This window comes from Mustela erminea, chromosome 10, assembly GCF_009829155.1.
Source record: "Mustela erminea isolate mMusErm1 chromosome 10, mMusErm1.Pri, whole genome shotgun sequence".
NCBI lineage: Eukaryota > Metazoa > Chordata > Mammalia > Carnivora > Mustelidae > Mustela > Mustela erminea.
The window spans coordinates 73,199,307-73,223,321 of record NC_045623.1 but is presented as its reverse complement, the minus strand read 5'-3'; the positions used below and the strand labels follow the sequence as shown (position 1 = coordinate 73,223,321).

General features: G+C 41.0%; 1 protein-coding gene and 1 long non-coding RNA gene across 3 annotated transcripts in view; both read right to left on the bottom strand.

Moving 5' to 3' along the window:
• EFCAB14 (EF-hand calcium binding domain 14) overlaps window positions 1–23,775 on the bottom strand; it is a 37,950-nt gene extending 14,175 nt beyond the window's left edge. The window contains exons 1-5 of one of the 2 annotated variants that reach the window (XM_032303065.1): window positions 22,617–23,775; window positions 20,947–21,095; window positions 15,483–15,628; window positions 5,606–5,704; window positions 1,394–1,504 (exon numbers count right to left, since the gene is read on the bottom strand). In XM_032303065.1, coding sequence (XP_032158956.1) covers window positions 1,394–1,504; window positions 5,606–5,704; window positions 15,483–15,628; window positions 20,947–21,001 — 411 coding nt within the window. In that variant the 5' untranslated portion in view covers window positions 21,002–21,095; window positions 22,617–23,775. The remainder of the gene's footprint in view (window positions 1–1,393; window positions 1,505–5,605; window positions 5,705–15,482; window positions 15,629–20,946; window positions 21,096–22,616) is intronic. The other variant, XM_032303066.1, reaches the window with a different exon arrangement.
• LOC116567772 lies at window positions 3,420–4,289 on the bottom strand. Its single transcript, XR_004276327.1, has 2 exons — window positions 4,150–4,289; window positions 3,420–3,932 (listed from the first exon to the last, which is right to left on the bottom strand). It is a non-coding gene; the product is annotated as an uncharacterized LOC116567772 (long non-coding RNA).
• Window positions 23,776–24,015: the final 240 nt, after the last annotated feature.

The window sequence follows — 24,015 nt, the reverse complement described above, 5'->3', positions numbered from 1 at the left end:
AAGTTTAAAAGAGGCAGATTTAATTATACCAGAATGCAATTAGGGAAAATAAACAGTTTTCCCTGAAATTTGAAATCCTAGACATTTATCAACCCTGCTTTTATAAGCAACAAAAGGCAACAATAAAGAAAAAGGAGAGGTGGGAGAAAAAACCCAATGGTCTGGAGCATGAATTTTTGACTTAGGAAACATGTATTTCGGAAAATATTTATTGCTTTGAGAAAATGCTCAAGATATTAACATAAGAGTAATGAAGAAATTATTGAGATTATTATGTATCCCACTGTTACTCAGCAGCGGAGGTGGAACTGGAATCCAGTGTCTGAACACTAGCTCAGTGTCTGTTCCTCTGGGTCAGCCCCATTAAATATCAGTGAGGAGTACCTGTTTTGAAGAAATGAAAAACCCCTTCTAGACCTTCTGGAGCTCTAATATAGCCCAGATCTCCGTGGTACAAATTGCCCAGTTTAAACTTGAAACTCCAAAGCTGGAAAAGAGTATGTGGGCTAGACCTAGAAATTAGTGGAAAAGCTGGGGAACTTTTGTGTGCCTTGAACAGTCCTGATTTCATGTACATATAACTCATCTCCCTAGCAAGGAGAAGGCTATGCCATCCTTTTCTCCCTTTGCAAATCTTTCATGGGGCAGAGTACTCTGCCCCATGATTGATAAGGCCTCTGAATGACTATAGACCACTTAGACCCACACAACATGAAGAGACATTTGAAAACAATTCCTGAGCACTGCAGGGGTTTGCTTCTGTCTCACTTATCTGCTGCTGCGTAACAAATCATCCCCAAACTTTGTGGCTTAAAACAATTTATTATTTGCCATGATCCATGGGTTGACTGGGCTCAGGGGGTGGGGGTATTCTTCTGTTTCACATGGTGCAGGCTCAAGTCTCTCTCACTCTCACACACACACACGGCTGCATTCAACTGAGTGTCTGGCTAGTGCCAGAACATCCCAAATAGCCTTTCATTTATAGAGTCCTTTTCACTTGGTCTCTCATCATTTCATAGTCTGAGTTCTGTCCAAATTCCCGACCTACAAAACAGTGAGAAATGATAATGTGTTGTTTTAAGCCACTAAGTTTAGGATGATTTGTTATGTAGCAATCAATATTTGTGACACTTCCCTTTCCTTCTACTCCATTCTCCTTCCTATACATTCCATCTTGAACTGTACCTTACTGCTGTTACTTTCTCCACTATGTTCACAGAAGACTCAGCTTTTAATTTTATCCTCCTTGACTGCATAATTTACAGATTATATCTTTTAAAAAGGTACATAGTAAGGTCTGTTGAGATGAATGGGAAGATGGCATCACTCCTGTTACACAGAAGAGGGCAGGCTGAATGCTGACTTCTGTAGCATTTGTAGATTTCCTTACCATGTCACTCTGCAGTGACTCCATGGTTTTCTTGTGTTCATCCACAGTCTTCTGTATTGCCTCCACAGCAAGATGGACGCTGTTTAAAGTGTTGCCAATGGTAGCTACACTCTGAACAGAAATATGTTGTAAGGCCAGTGTCTTTTTCTTTTTGAAATTTCTAAGTGTTACTAAGATGTAACTGGTACACAATGACCGGCACATATTCAAAAAGGTTGGCAAGTTTTGACATATACACCTAGGAAACCATTAGCATGATCAAGATAACGAACATCCGTCGCCCAAGTTTCCTTAGACCCCTTTGTGATTTTTCCCTCCCCCACCTCCAGGCAGCCACTGATCCACCACATATCAGTTTGCATGTTCTAGAATTTTGTATAAATAGGGCCAGTGAGTGAGTATGTGGGTTTTGGTTTTGTTTTTTCTTTCACTCAGCTTCACATTTTAAGATTTATCCATGTTGTAGCCATTTAGCTTGTTGCTGAGAAGCATTCCATCATATGGATACAACAGAGTTTATCTACTCACCTGTTGATGGACATTTAGGTTGCTTTCAGTATATGACTAGTACAAATAAAGCTGCTATCAATATTCATGTGCAAGTCTTTATGTGGGTATGTGTTTTCATTTCTCTCTGTTGTATGCTTTTTCATCATCATAATGCCTAGAAGGTGAATGGCCAATCATATGGTAGATATATGCTTAACTTTTTAAAAAACTGCCAAGATGTGCTCTAAAATGGTTATACCATTTTACATGCCTACCAGTGTAGGAGAATTCCAGATCTTCATATATGCATCAATACTGGTACTCTCAGTCTTTTTTCATTTAAGCCATTCTTTTAGGAATGCAGTGGTCTATCACTGTTATTTTATTTTACATCAAACACTGACCTAAAGAAGCTCAGTGTTTCTAATTATTTCAAGCCTCTTCAAACTGAATTTCATGTAGCTTATGCAGACACAATTAATAGGAAACTGCACGTTTATTTATATACAGTTGACCCTTCAATAACGCAGTTGTTCAATTTTGCAATTGAGAATCTACATGTAACTTTTTTTTACATGTAACTTCTAACTCCCCCAAAACTTAACTACTAATAGCTTGTTGACCAGATGCCTACCAATAGCATAAATTGCTAACACATATTGTATATATTATATGTATTATACATTATATTCTAACCATAAAGCTAAAGAAAATGTTAAGAAAATCAGAAGAGAAAATACATTTATGATATTGTACTCTATCTACCAAAAAAAAAAAAAAATCCAGAGAAGTGGACTGCATAGTTCCAGGTCACAATATGTATATGTAAAATACATATCTATATCTATATCTATATAACAAATAGTTTTCCCAATTTAAAGGACTTTTCCTAGAGAAAAACCGTATCTTTTTCTTAAAAAACAAACACTAGTTCATAAATCTGGGACCCACTGATAAGGGTCTCCCACAAACTGCCCTTACCAAGCCGTGTGGTAGGTAGCAGAAGGCCACAGCTAACTATACATTGCTACTGTGTCAGAAGCAAATGATGACTTTTGAATGACAATGGGTAGAACCATTTTTAGCTTTGGGAAACCCAGTGTTGCAGAGATGAAGGAAAAATTCCATTTGGCAGCATTCGTTCCTCTTTTGCTTTAGAATCCCAACAGCAACTGCTGAGTGGAATGAGATGCAAGTCTTCATTAGGCTTAAGGAGCCCAAGTGGACTGGTACTTGGAAAATATGATTCAGAAACCATCATTTTAAAAAGACCTGTCCTAAGAGAATATCTACAAGAATTACTATTTGGTGGGTATTGGCCTATTATTAAGATATACTGACAGTTTCATAGTTTTATTTTTTTTTTAAGTTTTTGTTTTTTTATTTGAGAGAGAGAGCATGCGCACAAAAGCAGAGGGAGGGGCAGAGGGAGAAGAGCGAGCCTGATGCAGGGCTTGATCCAGGACCCTGGGATCATGACCTGAGCCAAAAGCAGATGCTTAACTGACTGAGCCTCCCAGGTGTTCCAGTTTTATAGTTTTATGGTAAATACATTAGTATTTTAACCAAGGTTGTTTTAGTATACTGACAGCCAAGAACCCAAAAGACCAAGAGATGACATTTTCAAAATTTAAAAAAAATCATGAGATACATTGAAGTCAGGTGTTTGAGAAGATCTTCCACTTCAAAATGGAGCCACTTGTATTAAAAGTAGTATCTGACATTATAAGTGTACAGATTCCCAAAGAGAAAACACACTGGGTAGAAGTCTCTAAGCTGGGGTGTTATGTATGAGCGCTCTGTTGTTACAGAAGCTATGGGCATTCAAAGATATCTACTGTTAGACAATCCCGCCTTGCTGGATGTATGAGCCCATTAGGATGCAGGATAATAAGCTCTTGTTTAAGATTTTCTTTCTTTTTTTTTTTTTTTTAAGGAAGCAGCTGACAGAGCCAAAACCCTGGAATAGTATTCTCACCAACAGCAAAGTGCCTGGCACAAATTGAAGGAAGCTCCACAAATGTTTACTGAATTAATTAATGCAATAAACCTGTATCATTTTCTTTCCTTTTTTTTTTTTAGATTTTATTTATTTATTTGACAGAGAGAAATCTCAAGTAGATGGAGAGGCAGGCAGAGAGAGAGAGAGGGAAGCAGGCTCCCTGCTGAGCAGAGAGCCCGATGCGGGACTCGATCCCAGGACCCTGAGATCATGACCTGAGCCGAAGGCAGCGGCTTAACCCACTGAGCCACCCAGGCGCCCCAACCTGTATCATTTTCTAATGCAGAGACTGCTGTAGTTGCTTCTGTATTAAGACCACAGAAGCCTACCTTTTTTCCATTTGACCCTGGGGAATAATGGCAAGAACTTGCCTCATCACAGTTCTTTCCCTGCCTTCCCCTACTCCCATCATCCCCTCCCACCCCCCCCACCCCACTTTTAACTTGTAAGCAGATGACCATCTTGGATAAATAGCAAATTATGAAGACTGAGCACACACATTCCACTCAGGTGGAATGACTACAAAGTAGCAAGTTCTGTTTCTGCATGTGGAAACAATTGATATGTTATAGAGCCTGGCATATAGTCAAATCAAACTTCTATACACTAACTTTGAAAAGTCAAAGATCTTAGATTTGACACCCCCTTTTTAAAAAAGATTTTATTTATTTATTTGACAGAGATCACAAGTAGGCAGAGAGGCAGACAGAGAGAGAGAGAGAGGGGGAAGCAGGCTCCCTGCTGAGCAGAGAGCCCAATACGGGGCTCAATCCCAGGACCCTGAGATCATGACCTGAGCTGAAGGCAGAGGCTTAACCCTCTGAGCCACCCAGGCACCCATGACACCCATTTTTTAAGGTCCCCTTAACTCCAGAATCCCTTCTTCCATTTCCTGCTGCAGGGGTTGATGTTGTTTGTGTCCCAATTAGGTACCCTTCTTTCCTTCCTACCCCTATCCACTCTCCCCATCCAGCTCTCCCGACTGCTGTATACTATTTGTCTGGTTGGTTGCTGCCTCTTGCTCAGTGCCTGAATCCTAGAGATCAAGTAAATGGATATTCCAAATCATTTTTCCTAGGCCCTAGAGTTTAGGGTACATCAGAGTGAATTACTTAGAGGATGTGCACTTCTACCTTTATAAAATAATATCTAATGTTTTCCAAAATGCTTTGTACTAATTTATACTCCCAGCAGGACTGTTCTAAAGTTACCTTTGCTCCATAACCTTGCCAACACTTACTATATCCTAAACTTTGAAATTCTGCATTTTCCCCAATTATCATTCTTATGTTTTTAAAAAACTTCTTTGTCAACCATAAAAAAAAAAAATAGCCATCTAGAGCAACTCTCTTCTATAGCTGGTCTGCTTTCATGAAGACACTGTGGATGATGAATTGAGAATGCAAGTGATAAGAAGCAAACCCATGTATGTTAACCTCTAAGAGCCTCAGAACAGCAATCTCGGGATTCAGAGAGCCAAATAAAAATGTGTAAATCCATTAAAAAACAAAACAAAACAAAAAACAACTAAAGTCACCTGTTGCAAATTAAATGCCCAACTAACCAAACCAAAACAGAGAAGTTCTGAACTACTTAGAACACAGTGATATACTCGATTACTGCCCTCTGGAAATAGCTGATTTCAAATGCCATGCTTTCAAAGAAGATTTGTTAGAAGCTGTAGCAATAAGTTAATCTCAGTGCCCACATGTAGCACTTACCTTCTGAAGTCCCTCTACAGTGGTAGGCAGACTAATTAAGTCTGCAGCTGACTTAACGTTGGCTTTGAGGTGGTTTACTGCAGAAGTCAGCAGGGAAATCTGAAAGGTAGAGAGTAACAATGAAAAGAGAATTTGGAGAATGAATACTTCCTGCACAGACTCAAGGCGCCCTCGGCTTTTAAGCATTTCTGTGATCCAGACATTATACCTTGTCACCTCACAAGAGTGGAGGAACTGTAATATCTTGGGTAGAACTGAGATCTGGAAGGCAGCAGTAATACCTCTTCCTTCCCTGCCCCCATTTTTTAAAAAAAATATTTATTTATTTATTCGAGAGAGAGGAAGAGAGAGAGATGGGGAGAGAGAAAAACCCGACCAGATTCCATGCTGAGTGTGGAGCCCAACTCAGGGCTCAATCTCAGGACCCTGAGATGACAACCTGAGTGGAAACCCAGAGTTGGACGCTTAAACAATGTGTTACCCAAGCACACTTTCCCTGCCCAACTTAAACACCAGTGCCAAAGAGGGAAAGGCAAGTATTCTTTACCCTACTCCTGGCAGCTACAAGATCCAACTCTTGTTACTGAAAAGTTGCAGTGATTATAACACGATCCCTCAACAATTGGACAGGGAGAAAGCTAATGATCAAGAACTCCTGAAAGATTTCATTTTGGTAAAAAATAACACCTTGGTTATTTACTGAACTTTTGTTCCTGACCAAGTGGGAACATATATTATAAAGTAAAAGCCCATCATCACAAAATACAGTCTACAGGAACTTGTGCAACACTTTAAACTACTTGGAGATTCAGTTTTGGTTTAACAATGTGATTAATATTTCAAACTCAATAGCTCAACCAAAGTACTACTCTGTACCTAAAGGGGCTCCATAAATACCCACTGACATGCTGACTGATGCAGTACTTGTATTAAAATAGGAAGTGAATAAAAAGAAAATGTGTCTTCCCTTCTGCTATGTAGGGGTAGAATTCTAAATGGCTAGACTTCTCTCTTGAAGGAGGACTGGGGGAACCTGTATAATACATAATTTCAGGCAGCAGAGATCACATCCTAACACCTTTGTAGTGTGGCTCAAAACATTCTTCAAAGAGTCTTAATTCCAAACTGCTTTCCTGACCCAAAGTCTGGCATGAGGACACAGATCTACTGATAGCAATTATATTCCGAATGGCCTCACAGAGTAACCACTGAAGTTTCTGGGCACCTGTTATGTACCTAACACTGTGGTAGACAGTAGCAGATGGACAGCAGACAAAGTGAACCTGATCCCTTCTTCTTTCTTTCAACCAGTCCTGGGTGTCTCTGTGTTAGGCACTGCCACAGGCACTCAGCAGACAGTGACAACAAGACCGTGAGGTTTTACTCTCAAGGAGCTTACATCCTAGTAGAAGGTGAAAGAAAAATAAAGAGGAAAAGGTATCAGATGAGCAAGGAATTTCAACAGGATTCCTGGAGCAAGCGGCAGCATGTTCTGAACCAGGAAGTCCACTGTAAGAAGCCCAGGACCTCAGGCTTCTTTCCCTCTTGCTTTTTAAGAGGGATACATTCAGGAGCTTCAGGCCATTTTTCATTTATTCATGACTACAACAAATGAGCCCTATTCCATACCAGTGGTGAAAATACAGTGATCTTGCAGTATTTACATTTTAGTGCAAAGAGAAAGACAATTTTATATAAGAAAAACACAGGATGGTAGGGTGCATTAGAAGAAAATTTAAATAAGGTGACTTTAGATTAGATTGTCAGATGAGATGAAATTTGAATTGAGATTTTAATAACAAAAAAGACTTAGTCAAAGACTGAATGAGTGCATTTCACTGCAGAGGGAACTGCTAGGGCAAATGCCCCAGTGCAGGGAAGAGCTTGGCATATTTGAAGAACAGAGAGGAGGCTTGGTGGGAGGAACACATAATGTGAGTAAGAAAGGGAGAGGAGAAGGGAGACACAAAGAGGGGGAGGTAGAAGAGTAGAGGTAGGTAGGTAACATTTTTTATTTTAGAGATTTTATTTATTTGACACAGAGAGAGGTGTCACAAGTAGGCAGAGAGAGAGAGAGAGGAGGAAGCAGGCTCCCTGCTGAGCAGAGAGCCCGATTCAGGGCTCCATCCCAGGACCCTGAGATCATGACCTGAGCCCAAGGCAGAGGCTTTAACCCACTGAGCCACCCAGGTGCCCTGTTAGGTAACATTAAAGAAATAATTAAGTACTAGATGTGATACCGAATAAAGTTCAAAGAAAAAGATATTTTTGTAGGCCAAAAGGGACAGGCTTCACTGAAGTGGGATTCAAATTATACTCTGATGGAGAAGTAAGACTTTTATATATAAAAATAAAGCAGATTTCCTTTCTAGGTTAAATAGGTGAGTGTGGCATTAGGTATCGGTAGGGAATGACAGCATGAATAGGCCCAAGAATACCTTTTCTTCATGGTCTTTCTCAAAGTGACAATGACTTATTTGTGTGATGACTTGATTAAGGACTCTGTCTTCCACTAGACTGTAAGCTCCATGACATACGGACCATGTCTATTTCAGCATTTTCCATAATATGCCCGGCATACAGACAAGCATCAGTAAGTATTCACTGAATGAATGTATGGCTGAGAAAGAACACTCTGTCTAGGAGGACAGTGAGAAGACTAGTCTAAGCAGAGTAGAGGATAAAGGCCAGGAAGGAGGAGGTAAGTCTAAATAAGAAGTCGACTCAATTTTCTCACCAGTAAAATGGCTGGAACAATAAAAACTGTTTAACAATCATCTCATAGGGATGTATGAATGTTTTAAAATATGTCTACAAATTCTTTGATAGTCTTCTCTTCAACAGGTGGAATGTAATCCCCTTCCCCTGAACATGCCCATCCCCACCGACTCACTTTTAGCCAATAAAGTGTAAGAGAAAATGGGCAACTTTGGAAACTAGTTTGTTAAAAGCACCAGAGCTTCCTCTTTGCTGCCTTTTGGATCATTCACTCATGGAAGCCAGCTGCTGTGTTGTGAGAACACACAAGCAGCCCAGTGGAGAAGCCCACATTGAGAGGAACTAAGAACTGTGGCCAATAGCCATGTGGGTTAAGATCATCCAGGTGTAGGGAAACCTTCAGATGATGCAGCCTTGGCCTAGACCTTAAAAGCAACCTTAGAGAGATCTTAGCCAGAACTCAACTAAGCAGCTCCCAAATTCCTGACCCACAGAAACTGTGAGGCAATAAATCCTTCTTTTGTTAAGTCATTAAGTTTTGGGACGAAGGTAACACAGAGACAGATGACTAATACAGGCCATGAGGATGAAATGAGATATATAACAAAGCTCTTAGCACAGTACATAGTACAAACAAAATACCAAATTAGTATTAGTTATTTAACAGTGAAATTTAATAAGCACTTAAAACATATCATTCTCCATAAATGAGCTAAAATATTCAGACTAATCTTCAACATTCCAACTCTAGCCATTTAAAAACAAGATGGGTGAGAAACCTCAGCCCACAGAGAGATACTCTCAGCAAACAATAAACCTCTTAAGGGTAGTGATTACATCACAGAGATTGTTTTCATCCACACCTTTAAAAAGATATGCATAATACTGAGGTTTGAAAAGGACTTAAAGGAAATAGGCATTCTTATGTATTGTTAATGGGAATGTAAACTGGAGAAGATCTATAAGAAGGTTACCGAGGAGTAAATGTCAAAATTTGAGTGGTTAGGGAGCCTGGGTGGCTCAGTCGATTAAGTGTCTGCCTTTGACTCAGATCATGATCCCAGAGTCCTGGGATCGAGTCCCACACTGGGCTCCTTGCTCAGCAGAGAGTCTGCTGCTCCCTCTACCCCCAACTTCTGCTCACTTGCTCTCTTTCTCTCTCTCTGGCAAATAAAAAGAAATAAAAATTTGAGTGTTTATATCCTTTAATTAAGCAATTCCATTTCTAGAACTCTATCTACAAATTACTTGCTCATGTACACATAGATGTATGCACAACAGAATCTACTGCTTCCTTATTTGTAATAGTAAACCCTAGAAACCACCCAAATGTCTACTAAGGATGAGGAGATATATTCAGCGAACAAAGGAAGTTGAGGAACAACATACAGGGAACAACATCCATCCATCTGGCCTCTCACACACACATACACACACACTAATGCATAAGCTAATTCTTATTAAAGTCTATTAAGATTTTCACAGAAAGGAGGCTACAAGAATGCAGCCCAGACTAATGGCAGTGGACACCTGTGGGGCCTGGAAATGTGTGTGATGGGGGAACACACAGAGATGTGCATTAAAGGGAAATTTTCTTAAGGAGTTCCTTATGTATTTTATTGTTTAAGCCTTATGTAAGAATTCACGCATATATTACTCATAAAATTTTAAAGACAAAAGATGGAAGAGAAATACACACATAGAAAAAAGATACCATGACTCTGGAAGCATTTAGCAGATTTCCTAGGCTGGCCCTTTCTTCCATGCCCTTCACTGGGTCTTCCAAGACTATCTTAATGTGCTTAGTCATAAAGTGCGAGGAAGGAGGCCTTCCCCAGGTACATTTTACTCAGTGCCCCAAAGTATGTAAACAATTGACTCAATACCAACTTGATGGGCAAGAATACAGTAATTCCAAATGCCCTATCAATTGTGTGGTTATCTTTTGGAGACCTAAGGGAACATACTGCTTCCACTGAAAACTGGCCAGATCGTAAAAGACACAAGCTGTGTTTTGGGTGGAGTGATCTAGGTAGAAACTATTCTCCGAGGAATAGATCCTGAAGCTAATCAGAAGCATCTCAAGAATGGTAATGGCCTCCCAAATGGCCAGTGTGGCTGGAGGCAGCTACCACTTCACCCAAAAGCAGAGGAACAGGTGCAAGTCAATGCAAGTAGGACAAGGTAAAGTATTGTTCCACTTCTCCCCATCCCCTGAACACCTCAGGCCTAGGGTTATCAGCTGCTTCCCTGAAAGAGTATGCCCTGGAGAGCTGACCATTAACTCTCTAAATACCAAACATCACTTAGGACTTCTTACTCCTTTACAAGACCTGAACCCCACATTGGTCACTAAGACTCAGCTACATTCTCAAACTGCAAAGCTGGATTCCATCTTTCAGCATTCCTCTTCTGAGAGCAAAGAAAAGTCAGTATCTGTGGAAAAGTACAGCAAAGCTACATGTTTAACTAGAATGGAGAGACAAGGGGAACTCTCCTTTTACTGCTCTAGTCTCTGATAGATATTCTAGAATGTCAGATCAGATTCAAGCACTACAGAATCTATCTCCAAAAGTCACAAAATATAGTTCAAAGAGTCTAAAAAGTTGAATTAAGTAGAAAACATTAAGAAAAAAACCCACATTCCTGCCAAAAGGTGAATCATGACTTTTATGAATATTACATGACTTTTCATTAGCAGAATTAAAAATAACTACTGTAGACCATTTGCTTATTAGACCATTTTATACTATAGAGCCTGAAACGCTGCTTTTTTTTTTTTTTAAAAACTTTGGGATTAAAATTAAGGATTCTTGATATAGTAAGTAAAACAGTTACTAAAACAGATAATCATCAATGATGAATGATTATGAGCCCTAATAGGGACCTGATATCACAGCCCTTCAACTTGATCTACCGAGCACCTACTGCATCCTTAATATAAAGATGTAAGGCAGAATGAAAAACTGGAAAGAAAACAGGCTCCTAGGCCTTAAATATTTTAATATTAGTATTGCCACAAAGCTGTGCAACCTTGAGCCAACCATTTAACCTCTTTGAGCCTAGTTTTCTTATCTGTAAAATGGAGATACCACCTCCTACTTCACAGGGCTATTGAAGCAAAAAAGGAGATCTCACATGTAGTGCATCTAACTGTGGCCTGCACAAGGAAAACATTTAACGAATGGCAGTTACCATCTTAATTGTTCTCATCATTGCCATCATCATGCTTAAAACTCACAAGTTCTAGTATAATTAGAGGCATACACAAATAACTATCATATAAGGTATCAGGACTGAGTGCCAAGAGAAAGAGACCATACAGAAGGGCACTCAAGGTCCTTGATATGGCTCTTCCTGACATATCCTTACTTCTGGCCTCTTTGCACCAAACTTAGCTATGAAGAACTATTAAAATTTCCCGAATGTGCTGTTTTTCATTTGTCTTTTCTTCTGGACATGCAGTAAATTCTCGTTATTCACAATAGTTATGCTCTAGAAAGTTGCAGCAAACACTGAATTAGTGAATACTGAACCACTGCTCCTAAGGGAAGTATAGGGTTAGGTTCTTGAGAACTGTCTGGTCACATTTTTGTCAACTGGTCAATATGATATATAACCTTGTTTTATAGCTGTTTCTATTTAAAGACATCTTATTAAATATACATTGCTGAACTCATGACTGAAGCTCATCTAACACATGAATTTTCTCTGTGAGACACATCACAGCCTTGGGACGCCTGGGTGGCTCGTTGGTTAAGCCTCTGCCTTCATCCCACGGTCCTGGGATGGAGCCCTGCGTCAGGCTCCTTGCTCAGCAGAGAGCCTGCTTCCCGCTGCCTTTATGTGTTCCTGTGCTCTCTCTCTGACCAAAGGGGGGAAAAAAAAAGACACATCACAGGCTTCTTGCACTTAGGAATACTAGACAGTACTTGAGCACTATGCTAGGGGGACATGTCAAGCAGTGTAGTCACCAAAAAAACCCCCATGAAGTGTGAAAACATGGCAGTAAATATAGTTTGAAAAGGAAATCTGTTTACAGTATGACAGCTGAAACAAAGCAGAGTGTCACCTTGCTTGACATCAACTGGAGATGTCTGTGCTAGATGACTCAAATAGTTTGCCACTGTACACCTGTCGGTGAAGGACTACAAAAGTAGCACAAGTATAGATTTTGGGGTTACAAATTTTAGCAAGTAGGCAAATTCACAAATATGGAATATGCAAATGAGGATCAACTCTACTCATGTTTTATCTATGACACCCTTCTCTCTTTCTGCAGAATTCCCCTGGCCAACTCTTATGTGCCCTTCAGGACTCAGCTCATGATGTGAGAGAACCCTGCCTGGCCCTAGCCATTCTGGATAGACACATCCTTTAAAGTGTCCCTCTAGCTCATCTGGACCTACTTCTCATTGCCCATAAGGCTGTTTTACAATTGTTTACTTTTCTGTCTCCTCCATTTGGCTATAAGAGCCTTGGGGACAGGAATCATCATTTTTGGTTTTGAATCCAAGGCTACCCAACTCTATAAAAACTCTATAAAAAGCAGCTCATTAAGCACTGGCTGAATTAACAGTCTTCAAAGAAGGAGGAGGACACTCCCTGTACCGGCTACGAAAGGCAATGGGTATGAAATCAGAGGTTTCATGAATAAAACAGAAAAGTAAGCAAGATTTTTAACTATTAGTTTAAAAGGTTTCAATATAAAATTTGATTTTAACTTATTTCAAACTAAGGCTTTTTTTTTTTTTCCCGAGTTGGCATTAACTTTGGCTCACACTGGGCTAAGGGCAGTTCTTTTTAACTGATGTACTCCATTTTCTTATTAAGCCATTTTGAATTGCTTTTTAAAAAATAATTTGCCAATAAAAGCATCTTAACTGACAGTTACCCTTAGACACAGAAACATAGAAATTAAATACAGATTTTATTTTAATACCTATTCTGATTTAGGACAAATGCCTTTTACTTGAACAGACCATCAGATATGTGTAACAGTAATTTTAGAAAATCACTCAGAGAGCGAAGAGCTCCCCTTGGACCAACATGAAGCTCACTGTACTACCACCAGCCTCCAGCACCCATGCTAGCTCTGGCTGGTCTCAGCAGTCACCACCCTCAGCTCTGAAGGTCTAGGAGACTAAAATGGAAAGGGTTTCAGTTCAGTCTCTCCCTGTTTTATATATGAAGCCCTGGGACTGGAGTAACCTTTTCCTGCATAGCTGCCTTCCCAGGTACTTCTTGCATTAAAACTAAGAGCCAATCCAAGAACGAAATGATTCTTTTGTTGCTAGATCCCTGGTTAAAGAGAATTCAAAGCCAAAATATGGAGGGGAAAAAAAAAAACCCCAAAATATGTAGCAAAGGTTTGATAACCTGTATGTCCTCTCACACCGAGTACCAATTTCCCCTTTCAATTCTTCCCACAATGCTGATTTACATGAATGAGATGAGAAAGAGTTGACACAGACTTTTCCTATTGAAAGATTTCATCCCTGCCTCAGAAGAGTGATCTCCGTGATGGATTCTCTCAATGGAATCCACAGTTTGCCCCAGTGAGAGATGCTAATGAACTACTTCTCAGTGCTTCTCTGTGGTCTATTTTCCCTTGATATCATCTCTGTCCAAACTGCTAATTTGCTCTGTCAATAAAAGTAAGGCCACAATTTATCCTATTCTTTTTACAAAAGGGAGTGAATACTGGCTTCTTCCTAATTACTGAGAAACCAAAGATAAATGATAACAAGCGAATAGTGGGTGCTACAACCCATCAGTTATTTCATCAGTAATTTTAAAAAGTGAAACAGAACTGAATAGGAAATAAAATATCGCAAGGCATACTAAGGGTAAATTATCGTTTTCAGAAACTTTTATTTTAGTTACACATATATGTATGTAGGTATGTGTTTATTGGATAATGACATAAAACATTTCTTTTTGTGAGTTCCAGGAGAATTCTGAAAGCCACTGCTGCAGGCCACTGACCCCTGGCCTTAAGTGCTGACTTGCCACACTCCCCCACTGCTGCTGAGAGCTGGCTGTAGCTTCGGAAATCTGTGTAAGTGCTTAATTCCAGCACGGCGCTCCCTGCCAGTGGCTGATTCTGAACTTTGGGACTGCCTTCTGAAGAACAGAAGGGAGTTCTGCTTAGCCCCAATGAAGATGGTATATTTATTTATTTTTTAAAAGACTGACTGATTGATTTGCCAGAGAGAGACAGCGAGAGAACACAAGGAGGACAAACAACAAAAGAAGAAGGAGAAGAAGGCCCCCCGCTGAGCAGGGAGCCCAGTGCCTTTGTGGGGCTCAGTCCCAGGACCCTGGGCTCACGACCTGAGCTGAAGGCAGACACTTAACTGACTGAGCCCAGCAATGCATCTGTTTCTAAGCACCCCACAGGTGTAACATTCCTCTGGTGCTTGACTCTTCTTGCCAATGTACATCTTTTCTAACTAAACTGTAAAAACTGAGGACAGAGGCTACAAGACCTAGCGATAACTCTAGCGCCTGATACACAGGAGCTGCTCAATTAATATCCTCTGCATTAGCCCCTTCCCTCTGTCAGAATCCCTCTTTTGGAATCAATGCCTACTGAGATCTGGTCAACTTAGGGACTGAAACGTTTTTGCTCTAGGCTTGCTTGCCTGGTCAAGGTATTTAACCAACTCTGCTACCTCCTCCTATGTGAGTCTTGAATAACTATCATTAGGTGCAGATGGTTTCCAGGCTTGTTTTACTACAGTGTACACCACTACGCCCAAGCTGCATCTGTGAGTTTGTGAACTCTATTAAACCAAGTAAGCTCTTATTACCTAATACAAACAGACTACCCATTTTTCTTTGAGGTCAGAATGACATTCTATTTGATACCTACACTGCACCTTAGGAAAAAATGACTCAAGAATTTCCAACTCCCTCCAAACTACTCTACTTGATAAAACCATTCCTTTGCAGAAAGGGTTAACATTTTATATATTTGGTAATGCATACTATTATCCATTTTACCTAACCTTAATGTGCTGGGATCACAGTATGTAAAACGTCATCTCAAAAAGTAAAACAATCAGAAGTGAGTGCTGCTCTATATCTACAAATTCATACTAAACAAAACTAAACATTCACAGCTTACACAGACATAAAATCACACATTTGCTACCTGCTTATTCATTTCTGTGATGTTTATCCAGACTTTGTTCAAGCCCAGCTCCCCAGATTCAATCTTCTCGAGTTGCTTTTGTTCGCTGAGTAGTTCTTCATTAAGTTTGGGAATTTCTTGGAATGAGCTTTTCTGATTGGATTCCACTAAAAGCAAAAATAAGAATAATAATAAATAACCACAGAGTACTTACTCTCTTGACTCCAAGATGAAAAGATGATCTCACAGTGGGAAGGAAGACAGATTAATAAAAGTCAATCCTGGTGGGACGACTGAATTCCTATCTACCAGCTACACTGTTTTTTAAAATTTATGTAAATGTATATTTTTAATATGAAAGCACCATTTTAACTGGGGCTACTTCACTACTGGGGTACAACTTTTAATTAAAAGTCAGATGGCTAAAATGATAACAAAGTATCAGCAGAAACAGCTGGACTTTGTAACTTACTGTGATCCTGAGTAAATTACTCAAATTCTTTGAGCTCAGTTTCCTCATCTGTAATAGAGAGATAAAATATACTTTATAGGATTTTTAGAGTTAAGTGAAAGAATGGTTGTGAAGTACTAAACAGGGCTGAGCAGGCATACAACAGGTCATAAATAAATACTAAGTATTAACCAGAGAAATTAAGGAGCTTTGTGATTAGTCAAGTGGAGATTTATAAACCTCACTCCATTAATTCTTAAGGTGATGTCAAAAATTGTATCCCTAAATGCTTAAATCTAACTTTTTTTCCCTCTCTCAAACTGGTCAAATGCAAGATGGTTCTTAACCACCTTTCAAGTGCTGTTATGAGGATTATGATTTTAAATTTTTTCATAAACAGCAAAGTGTTTTCTTAAATCTTAAATCCAACCCAAAAGCCCAAAGTGAAACAGAAGATAAATGAGCATGTTAGGTGAAGTGTAGGGTGATATTTGGCTTTTCCTTTGGGAAAAAGTATCTCCTGATTGGTTTAGAGATTTGCCAGCCTAAAGGCAGAAGCCTGAAAGAGTGCTTTCTCTTCTGTCTTTAAAGATATTTTTCCTTTTCATGAAAAATAAAATACTGATCATGGCTGATCCCCCAAAATAAAACCCACATCACTTTTTTAAAGCCACAGATTGCCCAATTAGTTGTTACATACTTTCTTTAAAACCAAAAAAAAACCCTGGCATACAGGAAAGATATAAAACAATTTACTAAAATTTAAGTGCCATGATTTTTTTTTTTTTTTTGTTCCTCTCTGTAGGGTCAGCATTTGGAATACACTGGCACATTTTAGGCACTTGTTAAGCATCACTAACTGCATAAATCTGGCCTTTGCTTACCTCCCAACCACTCTTTGCATAGCTTTACCTTCCTCTTCAATCTATTTCTGGTAAGTGGATTTTCCAGACATACCGACCTCTTTAAGTCTCAGTGACTCTGTACACACTATTCTTTCTGCTAGATGCCCTTGGCTTCTCCCTTCTCCATTTCTGTCACCTTGGCCTATTTATTTCCTTTAAGATTCACCACAAATAGCTGGGTTCCCATCTTGGACGCCCACCACACACTTCACCACTGTGAACTATCAAGCACTTAACACACTGTGCTGTAACTATCTACTCGCGTGTCTGCTTTACCAGACTAAGAGAGACAGAGAGTTGCTAAAGGACAGGGACCAGGACTTATTTGTGATGTATTTCCAGGGCCCAGCACAGTGCCAGGTACACAGAAGCACTCTAGTGCTTGTCCAGGGAAATGACTGTAGGGTATGAAATGGAGTTAGTGTTGTCCTATTAAGTTAAACAAAGAAAATTCAATCAAACTCAACAACAAAAAATCCCCACAAAAATCGGGGGCGGGGTGGAGGTATCCCTGCCAGAAACAAGCCCACTCTCTCCAAATTCAGAATTATTTAAAAAGAAAATTAGATATTTTATTTTTCAAAAACATGCATGAAAGGATTTCTGTATAAGTAAAAGATTTCCCTCAGTGCTTTTACTTTAACATTTGATTTACATCAGTTTGTAGGAGTACATGCATCTTACAGAGTGACAACATCCTGTTAGTCCAAATTAATACAGCATTTCAATGATTTTCTTCTACATTTTCAGTGAGGTTGTAAAGTAAAACTTTGTCTGCCACAAGTAAAACCATTCATGTCTGCCATTTTCAGGGGGTCAAATGTCCCAAGAGCTGGGGTGAGGGTGGGAGTAGAAATAGAAGTAGAATGTGGATGTGTTAGAGGAAAGAAATAAGACAAAACATTTAGGGTTACAGTTATTAACTAACAAATATATGAAGCTGACAAGACCTGAAAACTCTCTGGATAACTTAGAATTCTATGAGCCAAGAGAGGATCATTTTCATTATATGACTTGGGGCTTTTAAGGAGACCGAAGCCGAGTCAAGGCACTTTGGCTACATAAATGGGAGGAAGTGTAACAAACAACTTATGATTATAATTTATGTTCTTCCACCATGGAAAGCAACTCATTTAAAATCCAGTACATTAATACTCAAAAGAACTTACCACCTCTTTTCCTGATCTCTAAGATTAGGAAGTAGAGATTTTTGCACACACTCTTTAGACAGAAGACATACAATGCTAACAGCAATATTTTATACTTAAACGCCTTCAGTTTGCAATAAACTTTTATGTAATCATTCAACTTGTTACTGAGTCCCTATCATGTGCCCAGCCCTGCACTCAGCACTAGTGCATGTCAAAGACCCTGAAGCTCTCAGTCTGGGGGGTGGGAGTGAGGCAAGGAGTCGTTACAGAATAACTACACAGTGGGATGGATGGTATGACAGAGAGATGCCCAAAGTGTTCTGGTGGCATAAATGTCTTTGGGTTTTATGGATGGGAAAAAGTAGGCTCAGAAAGAATAAGGGACTTATTTATACTTTATAGCTAGTAATGAGCAATCCAGGATTCGACAGTCAAACCTTCTGCTCTTAGGTCTGGCACTCTCTCTAGTGTACTCCAGCTGTCAGACACTTACACCCCAATGCCCTCCTTACTACAAGACCATTTTTAAGTTCTGTACTACATGACCAAACTGCCCTGGCTGTGTGATCGAAAAGGAAATGGCCTGATTTATTCTTTCCTTCTCTTATGAATTCTTTTCCTCCACTCTAGTGTTCCATTGTTGAGTGACAGGGAGAGATGGTTGAGAAAAGAATCTTCCTTAGAATAATTGTGGATTTTTTCTGAAGTACTTGGTTCTGGAAAGAATAATGAACTAAGTTTCAAGACCAATGAGTACCTTCAGCTTAAGGATCAAGTTGCTCCTTGACCACAAGGAAAAATACCAACTCTATCTGCTTTGCTTTCTATTTCAGACATTTCAGCAATCCTGCCTCCCTTCCTGACAAATGTCTTTGAAAATTTATTGAAATAAAGAACAAGGGCTCTGAATTTCTCAAAAAGGTATGAAAGCCAGACCAGTAGGTGGTCTTCTTTGAATCTGTGACTTCCACTGTCCTCTTGAAAAACAAGAAATAAAAATAAACTTACTGAAATATATCTAAAGTAGAAATATAATTCAAAGAAAGACTATTTAAGCTTAACCAGACTGGCCTCATTTACTCAAGATGATGGTTTTCACAAAAAAACTCTTGGGCAAAGTAGTCCACAATGGTTCAGCCAGCCAATGGATTGACTATGCCCCAGGCTCCACCCCCAGAAATTACAAGGCTGGCACTTCTACTGCAGCAAACGAAAGACAACAAAGCAGCTGGACTGACAATTCCAAATCTGCTTCATTCAGCTGGCTAAAAATGTAGTCAGGGTTCCAGGGGACTGTGGCTCAGTGGCAGAATGCAGGTCTCACAGTTCAGGGTACACATCCTGGCATCTCCTGAATATAGTGTTTCCAGGGATTGGTATTAGCAAATGATCGACAAATATTTGTTGACTGACTGCCAGGTCTATGACCTGTGTGCACTTTAAATACACATTTCTAAAAAAAGAAATTCCCTGAAAAGCTCAGCTAAGGTATAAGTTACATGGGTGTCCTATAAACACAGCCATAGAGCAGTCAGGGAAAGGAGTCCCTGGAGGGTAGAAAGTGAGCAATGTATTGAAATGTATAAAAAAATGATTGCTATATGTTGATCAAAACAAGCTCTAGTACAAACCTAGTAGGCTCAATTAATTACAGAGAGATGAGGGCACAGACAGGGGTCTTTAGCGATTATTCATAGTTAAACACTCTTTCTGAGAATCTCACTTCCAAGTTACGATTACCACTTACAAAGAAAACACTGACTTTAAAAAATTTTTGCAATTCTGGTATGGACAATCATTAAAGAAGGAAATTAACTAGGATACAAAATCTCATTCTTTCTTATACTGTACTCTGATTCCACCAGTTGATTAAATATATAGGCCAAGATGATTCTGGCAGAGAATTGTGGTTTACCAAATTCCTTTTCTTGAATCATAAGAAAACCAAAATTAGTATTTCAACATTTTTTTTCAAGCAACATCAGTAAGAACATCATTAACACAGTAACTAAAGGTGAGCTGTCCCTAGGTCAGTTTCGGAACTTGAATAACTACAGGCAGCAAGACGACGCTGGGGTGAAGGACAGCCTGGAAGTTGTGATCTCCTAAGACTTATGATGGGAAATGAGGACACAACTCTGATTCCAGTTCTGGGGCCAGATTTTGCTATGACATTGAGAAAGCCTAGTGGTCAGTTTCCCCATGTGCTAATGCTGCTAACCTTAAGGCATCTGTGATTAACTTGAAACTGGCTCTTTAGCTTAGAAAAGCTAAAACCCTGAAAACTCGAACCAAAGATCTGTGTTGCTAAAGGAAGATAGATCAAATGTGGTTGAAGCTACTATGCAAACACACCTTTCGGATAAAGGACCTTAGATGTGGCAAAAAACAACTTTCTAATTTAGAATATATGAAACTCTTCAACATAAAGTCTCTTAAGCTTTAAAAGTCATGAGAAAAATATTTATTTGTGATCTGGTACACACTAAGCACTCCATAAATGCTAGCTATTATTATTGTCCGTTCCATACAGTTTTTCTTAAGAAGGAAAATGTCTGACAAATACTCCCACATGGCCCTACGAGGAGGAAGGAAATAGCCTGATGTTGGTATTGCCACTTCATACCTGAGGAAGTATACTTGGGGAAGTGTAAAGTGGCAACAGGTGGAGGCTGACCAAGGTTCTAGATTCCTGGACCTTAGCACTTCCTTTCTGCATTTTAGGTGTTGACTGCAATGCCAGTATTGCAGATGCTATCTGTCCTGATGATGCATAAGCACCATTTTTGTTTGTGGGTTTAAAAAGAAGCAAACAAACAACTATTCCCACATTCAAGCTGATCGCTAAGAAAGAGTATCAGAAGGCTGGAAAGAATATATAATTGTTTCATCAGAATGGGCAAAACTCTTAATTCGGCAAGGTTCACTTTGTGTTAACCTGGAAGCAAGATAACATTCTGAAAAGGGCAACCACTTACTTGTTCTAAACTTTTCCTTGAGGGCATCCAGATCCTCCTTCAGGGCAACTTGCATCCACACCAAGCCCACGCAGGCCACAACACAGGCGGCAAGGATGACAAAAGCACAGAGGGGATAACAGATCTTGCAGCATCGTAAATAGTCTCCCCTGATCATAAAAAAAATTCAAGAGTACAAGAGTGATTATGAGTACAGCTGTATTAGAAATAGCATACATGTTTCACCATATGGCTATTTACCAGGGAACACTGGGTACCACCTTCTTAAATCTGAACAGCAGGTTGAAAGTGACTAAATAAGATGACCTATGAAGAGTTCATCTTTTGGACACAAAGGTTTCAAACTTCACACGACACAGAAAGAGATCCTGTGGGCACTGCAGCCCCCAACCATCATCACGGATTTCCCCAAGTGCAGGAAGAATTTCAGGTTAGGGAAGTGTTATGTTCCAACAGTTCAGGTTAGGGAAGTGTCAAGATCAGAGCGTCTCTGCAATAAATCACAGCACCGTAATTTACCTATTATTTCTTGATTTCTTTTTTTTTTTTTTCTATTTCTTGATTTCTAACACGTATCCTCTCCAGGGGAGCCTGTTTCAAATTACTGAAACTTCATAAACTTTTGAGCAAGTTTACTGCAAATGCATGAAAGAAATCGGCACTGCAGGTTTAAGTGGACACCTGGTGTACTCTAGGCTTATTGGCCTAGAAGGCAGGAAACACGGAAAGGTGTTACATTCACACCAAACTTCAAACAGCACTCTAACTCAACAGGGCTGTAAACAATAACGAGTAAACAAACTCAACAAGGCAACTATTCCAGTGGAACTGTTCCATTTCATCAGACCTTCATATCCCAAATCTAAGATCGCCCTTAACTACTTAATCTGATGAAGCTCATTAGAAACCAAACTCTTCCTTTAACAAAATAAAAGGACAAAGACATTCTAAACAAAAAAACCTCAAAGGATTTAATCTCTTTCAGCACCCCAACCTTCTGCCTAGCCCTTGCTTCCTCATCCTCAGGCTAATGTTCTTCCTTCCAGTGTGCTCCCTGAGAGGGTCCAAGGACACCTTCAAGGTTCCCTTCAGCCTTTTCCCACCCTGGGACCCAATTCTCAATGTCCTCAAACTCACTACTGGATTTGCCTAGGGGGCTGCACCATCTAAAAGTGGTTTGGGAGGAAGTTGCCTCTTCTTTTTGTTTCCTACTCTCCACATACTCTCGAGGCTCATACTTTATAAGTTCCTCACCATTTCACCTCACTTTCAAGATCTGGAGTCATCAAGAGTGCAAAGAATAATCTGAAGTCTTAAAGTTCCTGTCTCTACTACACGTTTTAAAAAAGTTCTAGTCCCAAAGCTTCTTTGCTCCCGGGTACCTATTCTTAGCTTGCCTACCACTCCAGCTTGCTCTCTCTGGGCTCTTGGCACATTCCCCAAGTCAATATTTCTACCCTGGATTCAGAGTTCTTCATACACTTAAAGACAGATCTCTAACTTATCCTTCATTCAGAACCTGAGCTCATCATCTTAACATCTTCCTGTCTGCCGCCCAGGTCTACAACCTTTTTCTTTTCTAAGAACACCCTTCTTCCTTTCAATTTTCCCCATTGGTAGTATAAGGAAATGCCTTTTCCCCACCCACCCCTCACCACTGCATCACTCACTTGACAAGCGAGAGCGATTTCCAACTAAGCCGAATTCCTCTTCCTCTTCCGAGCTGGATTCAGAGTCTGAGTCAGGAGGTTCAGTGCGAAGGAGGGCGGTGGCCTGAGCCTTTCTTGGGCTTCTTTCTCCGACTGTCCCCAGCCAAGCCGATCAATGCATTGAGCTCTTTGCGCTTCTTCATCTTTTTGTGTGGGGTGAGTGGTGCACCCACTCCTGAGCTGCCAGGGTCGTACCCGACGCCCAATTCTCTCGCTGCCTTGGAGCTGCCTTCCAGGGTGGGGAATCTGGGCTAGAGCCCTGGGTCACTCCCACCCAGGGGTGGGACTGACCAGATCCGCTGGGGGCTAGAGCCTGGAGTCCAGAGGAAAGTGGTACTCAGATGGGTGGGGGAGGTCACATAGAGATGGCCAAGGAGCTGGTGATAAAAATGGGTAAGGCTCTGGGCATGGAGTCTCTGATAAGCGGGTGGCAAGGGAAGCAATCTTTATCTCCCAATAGGTAGGTTATATTTCTAAGTGTTTTCCGGGAGCTGGGGAAGGACACGCAGATGGGTGTTTTGGCCTTCCGGGGCAGGACTTCCAGCAGAGAGCGAAAAGAAACTTGTTCTTGATGGGAGAAGAAGGGGAGGTGTAGAGCTGAACAGTGAGAACGCGCTAGTCGCTCCCTAACTGGAGAGGTGGCAGCAGAAGAGGGCTCGAAGCCGCTACAACCCGACACAGCTTGGGCGCCAAAGAAAAGGACCGGGTCTTGGGGTGATCACCGTTCTCCGGCCTCCGCCTTGAGTTTGAAGGGGCCCGAGACTGAGGAAGTCCTAGAACACGGCTCAGAGGGCTCAGCTTGCCAACGGCCAGTCCCGCACCTGGGAGACCCCAGCCCTGCTGTCTGGGCCGGGAGGGTAGTGCGTGCGGAGGGGCGACGGGGGCTCAGCCCACCTGAAGCGCTCCCGCCGAGTTTGAGGTGTTCTGGCGACTCTGGGCAACTCACACGCGCCGCCTCCACTCCAGCCGCGACTCCGGCCCCCACTCCGGCTGCAGCCGCAGCTGCTCCAAACTTGCTGGTGGTGGTGGTGGCGGCGGCGGCCGCGGGCTCCAAACCCGGGCCATCGCTCCAGCCCTAGCTCACTTCCCCTTTGGCAGCAGCCGCCGGCACCGCCTGCCAGTAAGCCGCGCCTCCATTGGCCCTCCGCCGGTGACGTCACACCAGGGGGCGCTAGAGTTGGTGGGAGGCGGGGCGTTAAAGGGGCCGTGGCTCCGGCGAGGGCTGGGTCCCGCCTACCGGTTGAGTAGGCCCCGCCCCCAGGGAGGCTGCCTGGGCCCTGCGGCTCACCTGTCCGGGGGCGGAATCTTCCACCAGGAGCAGGAATACCTGCTCCTGGCAAAATACTCGGCTGCTTGACCT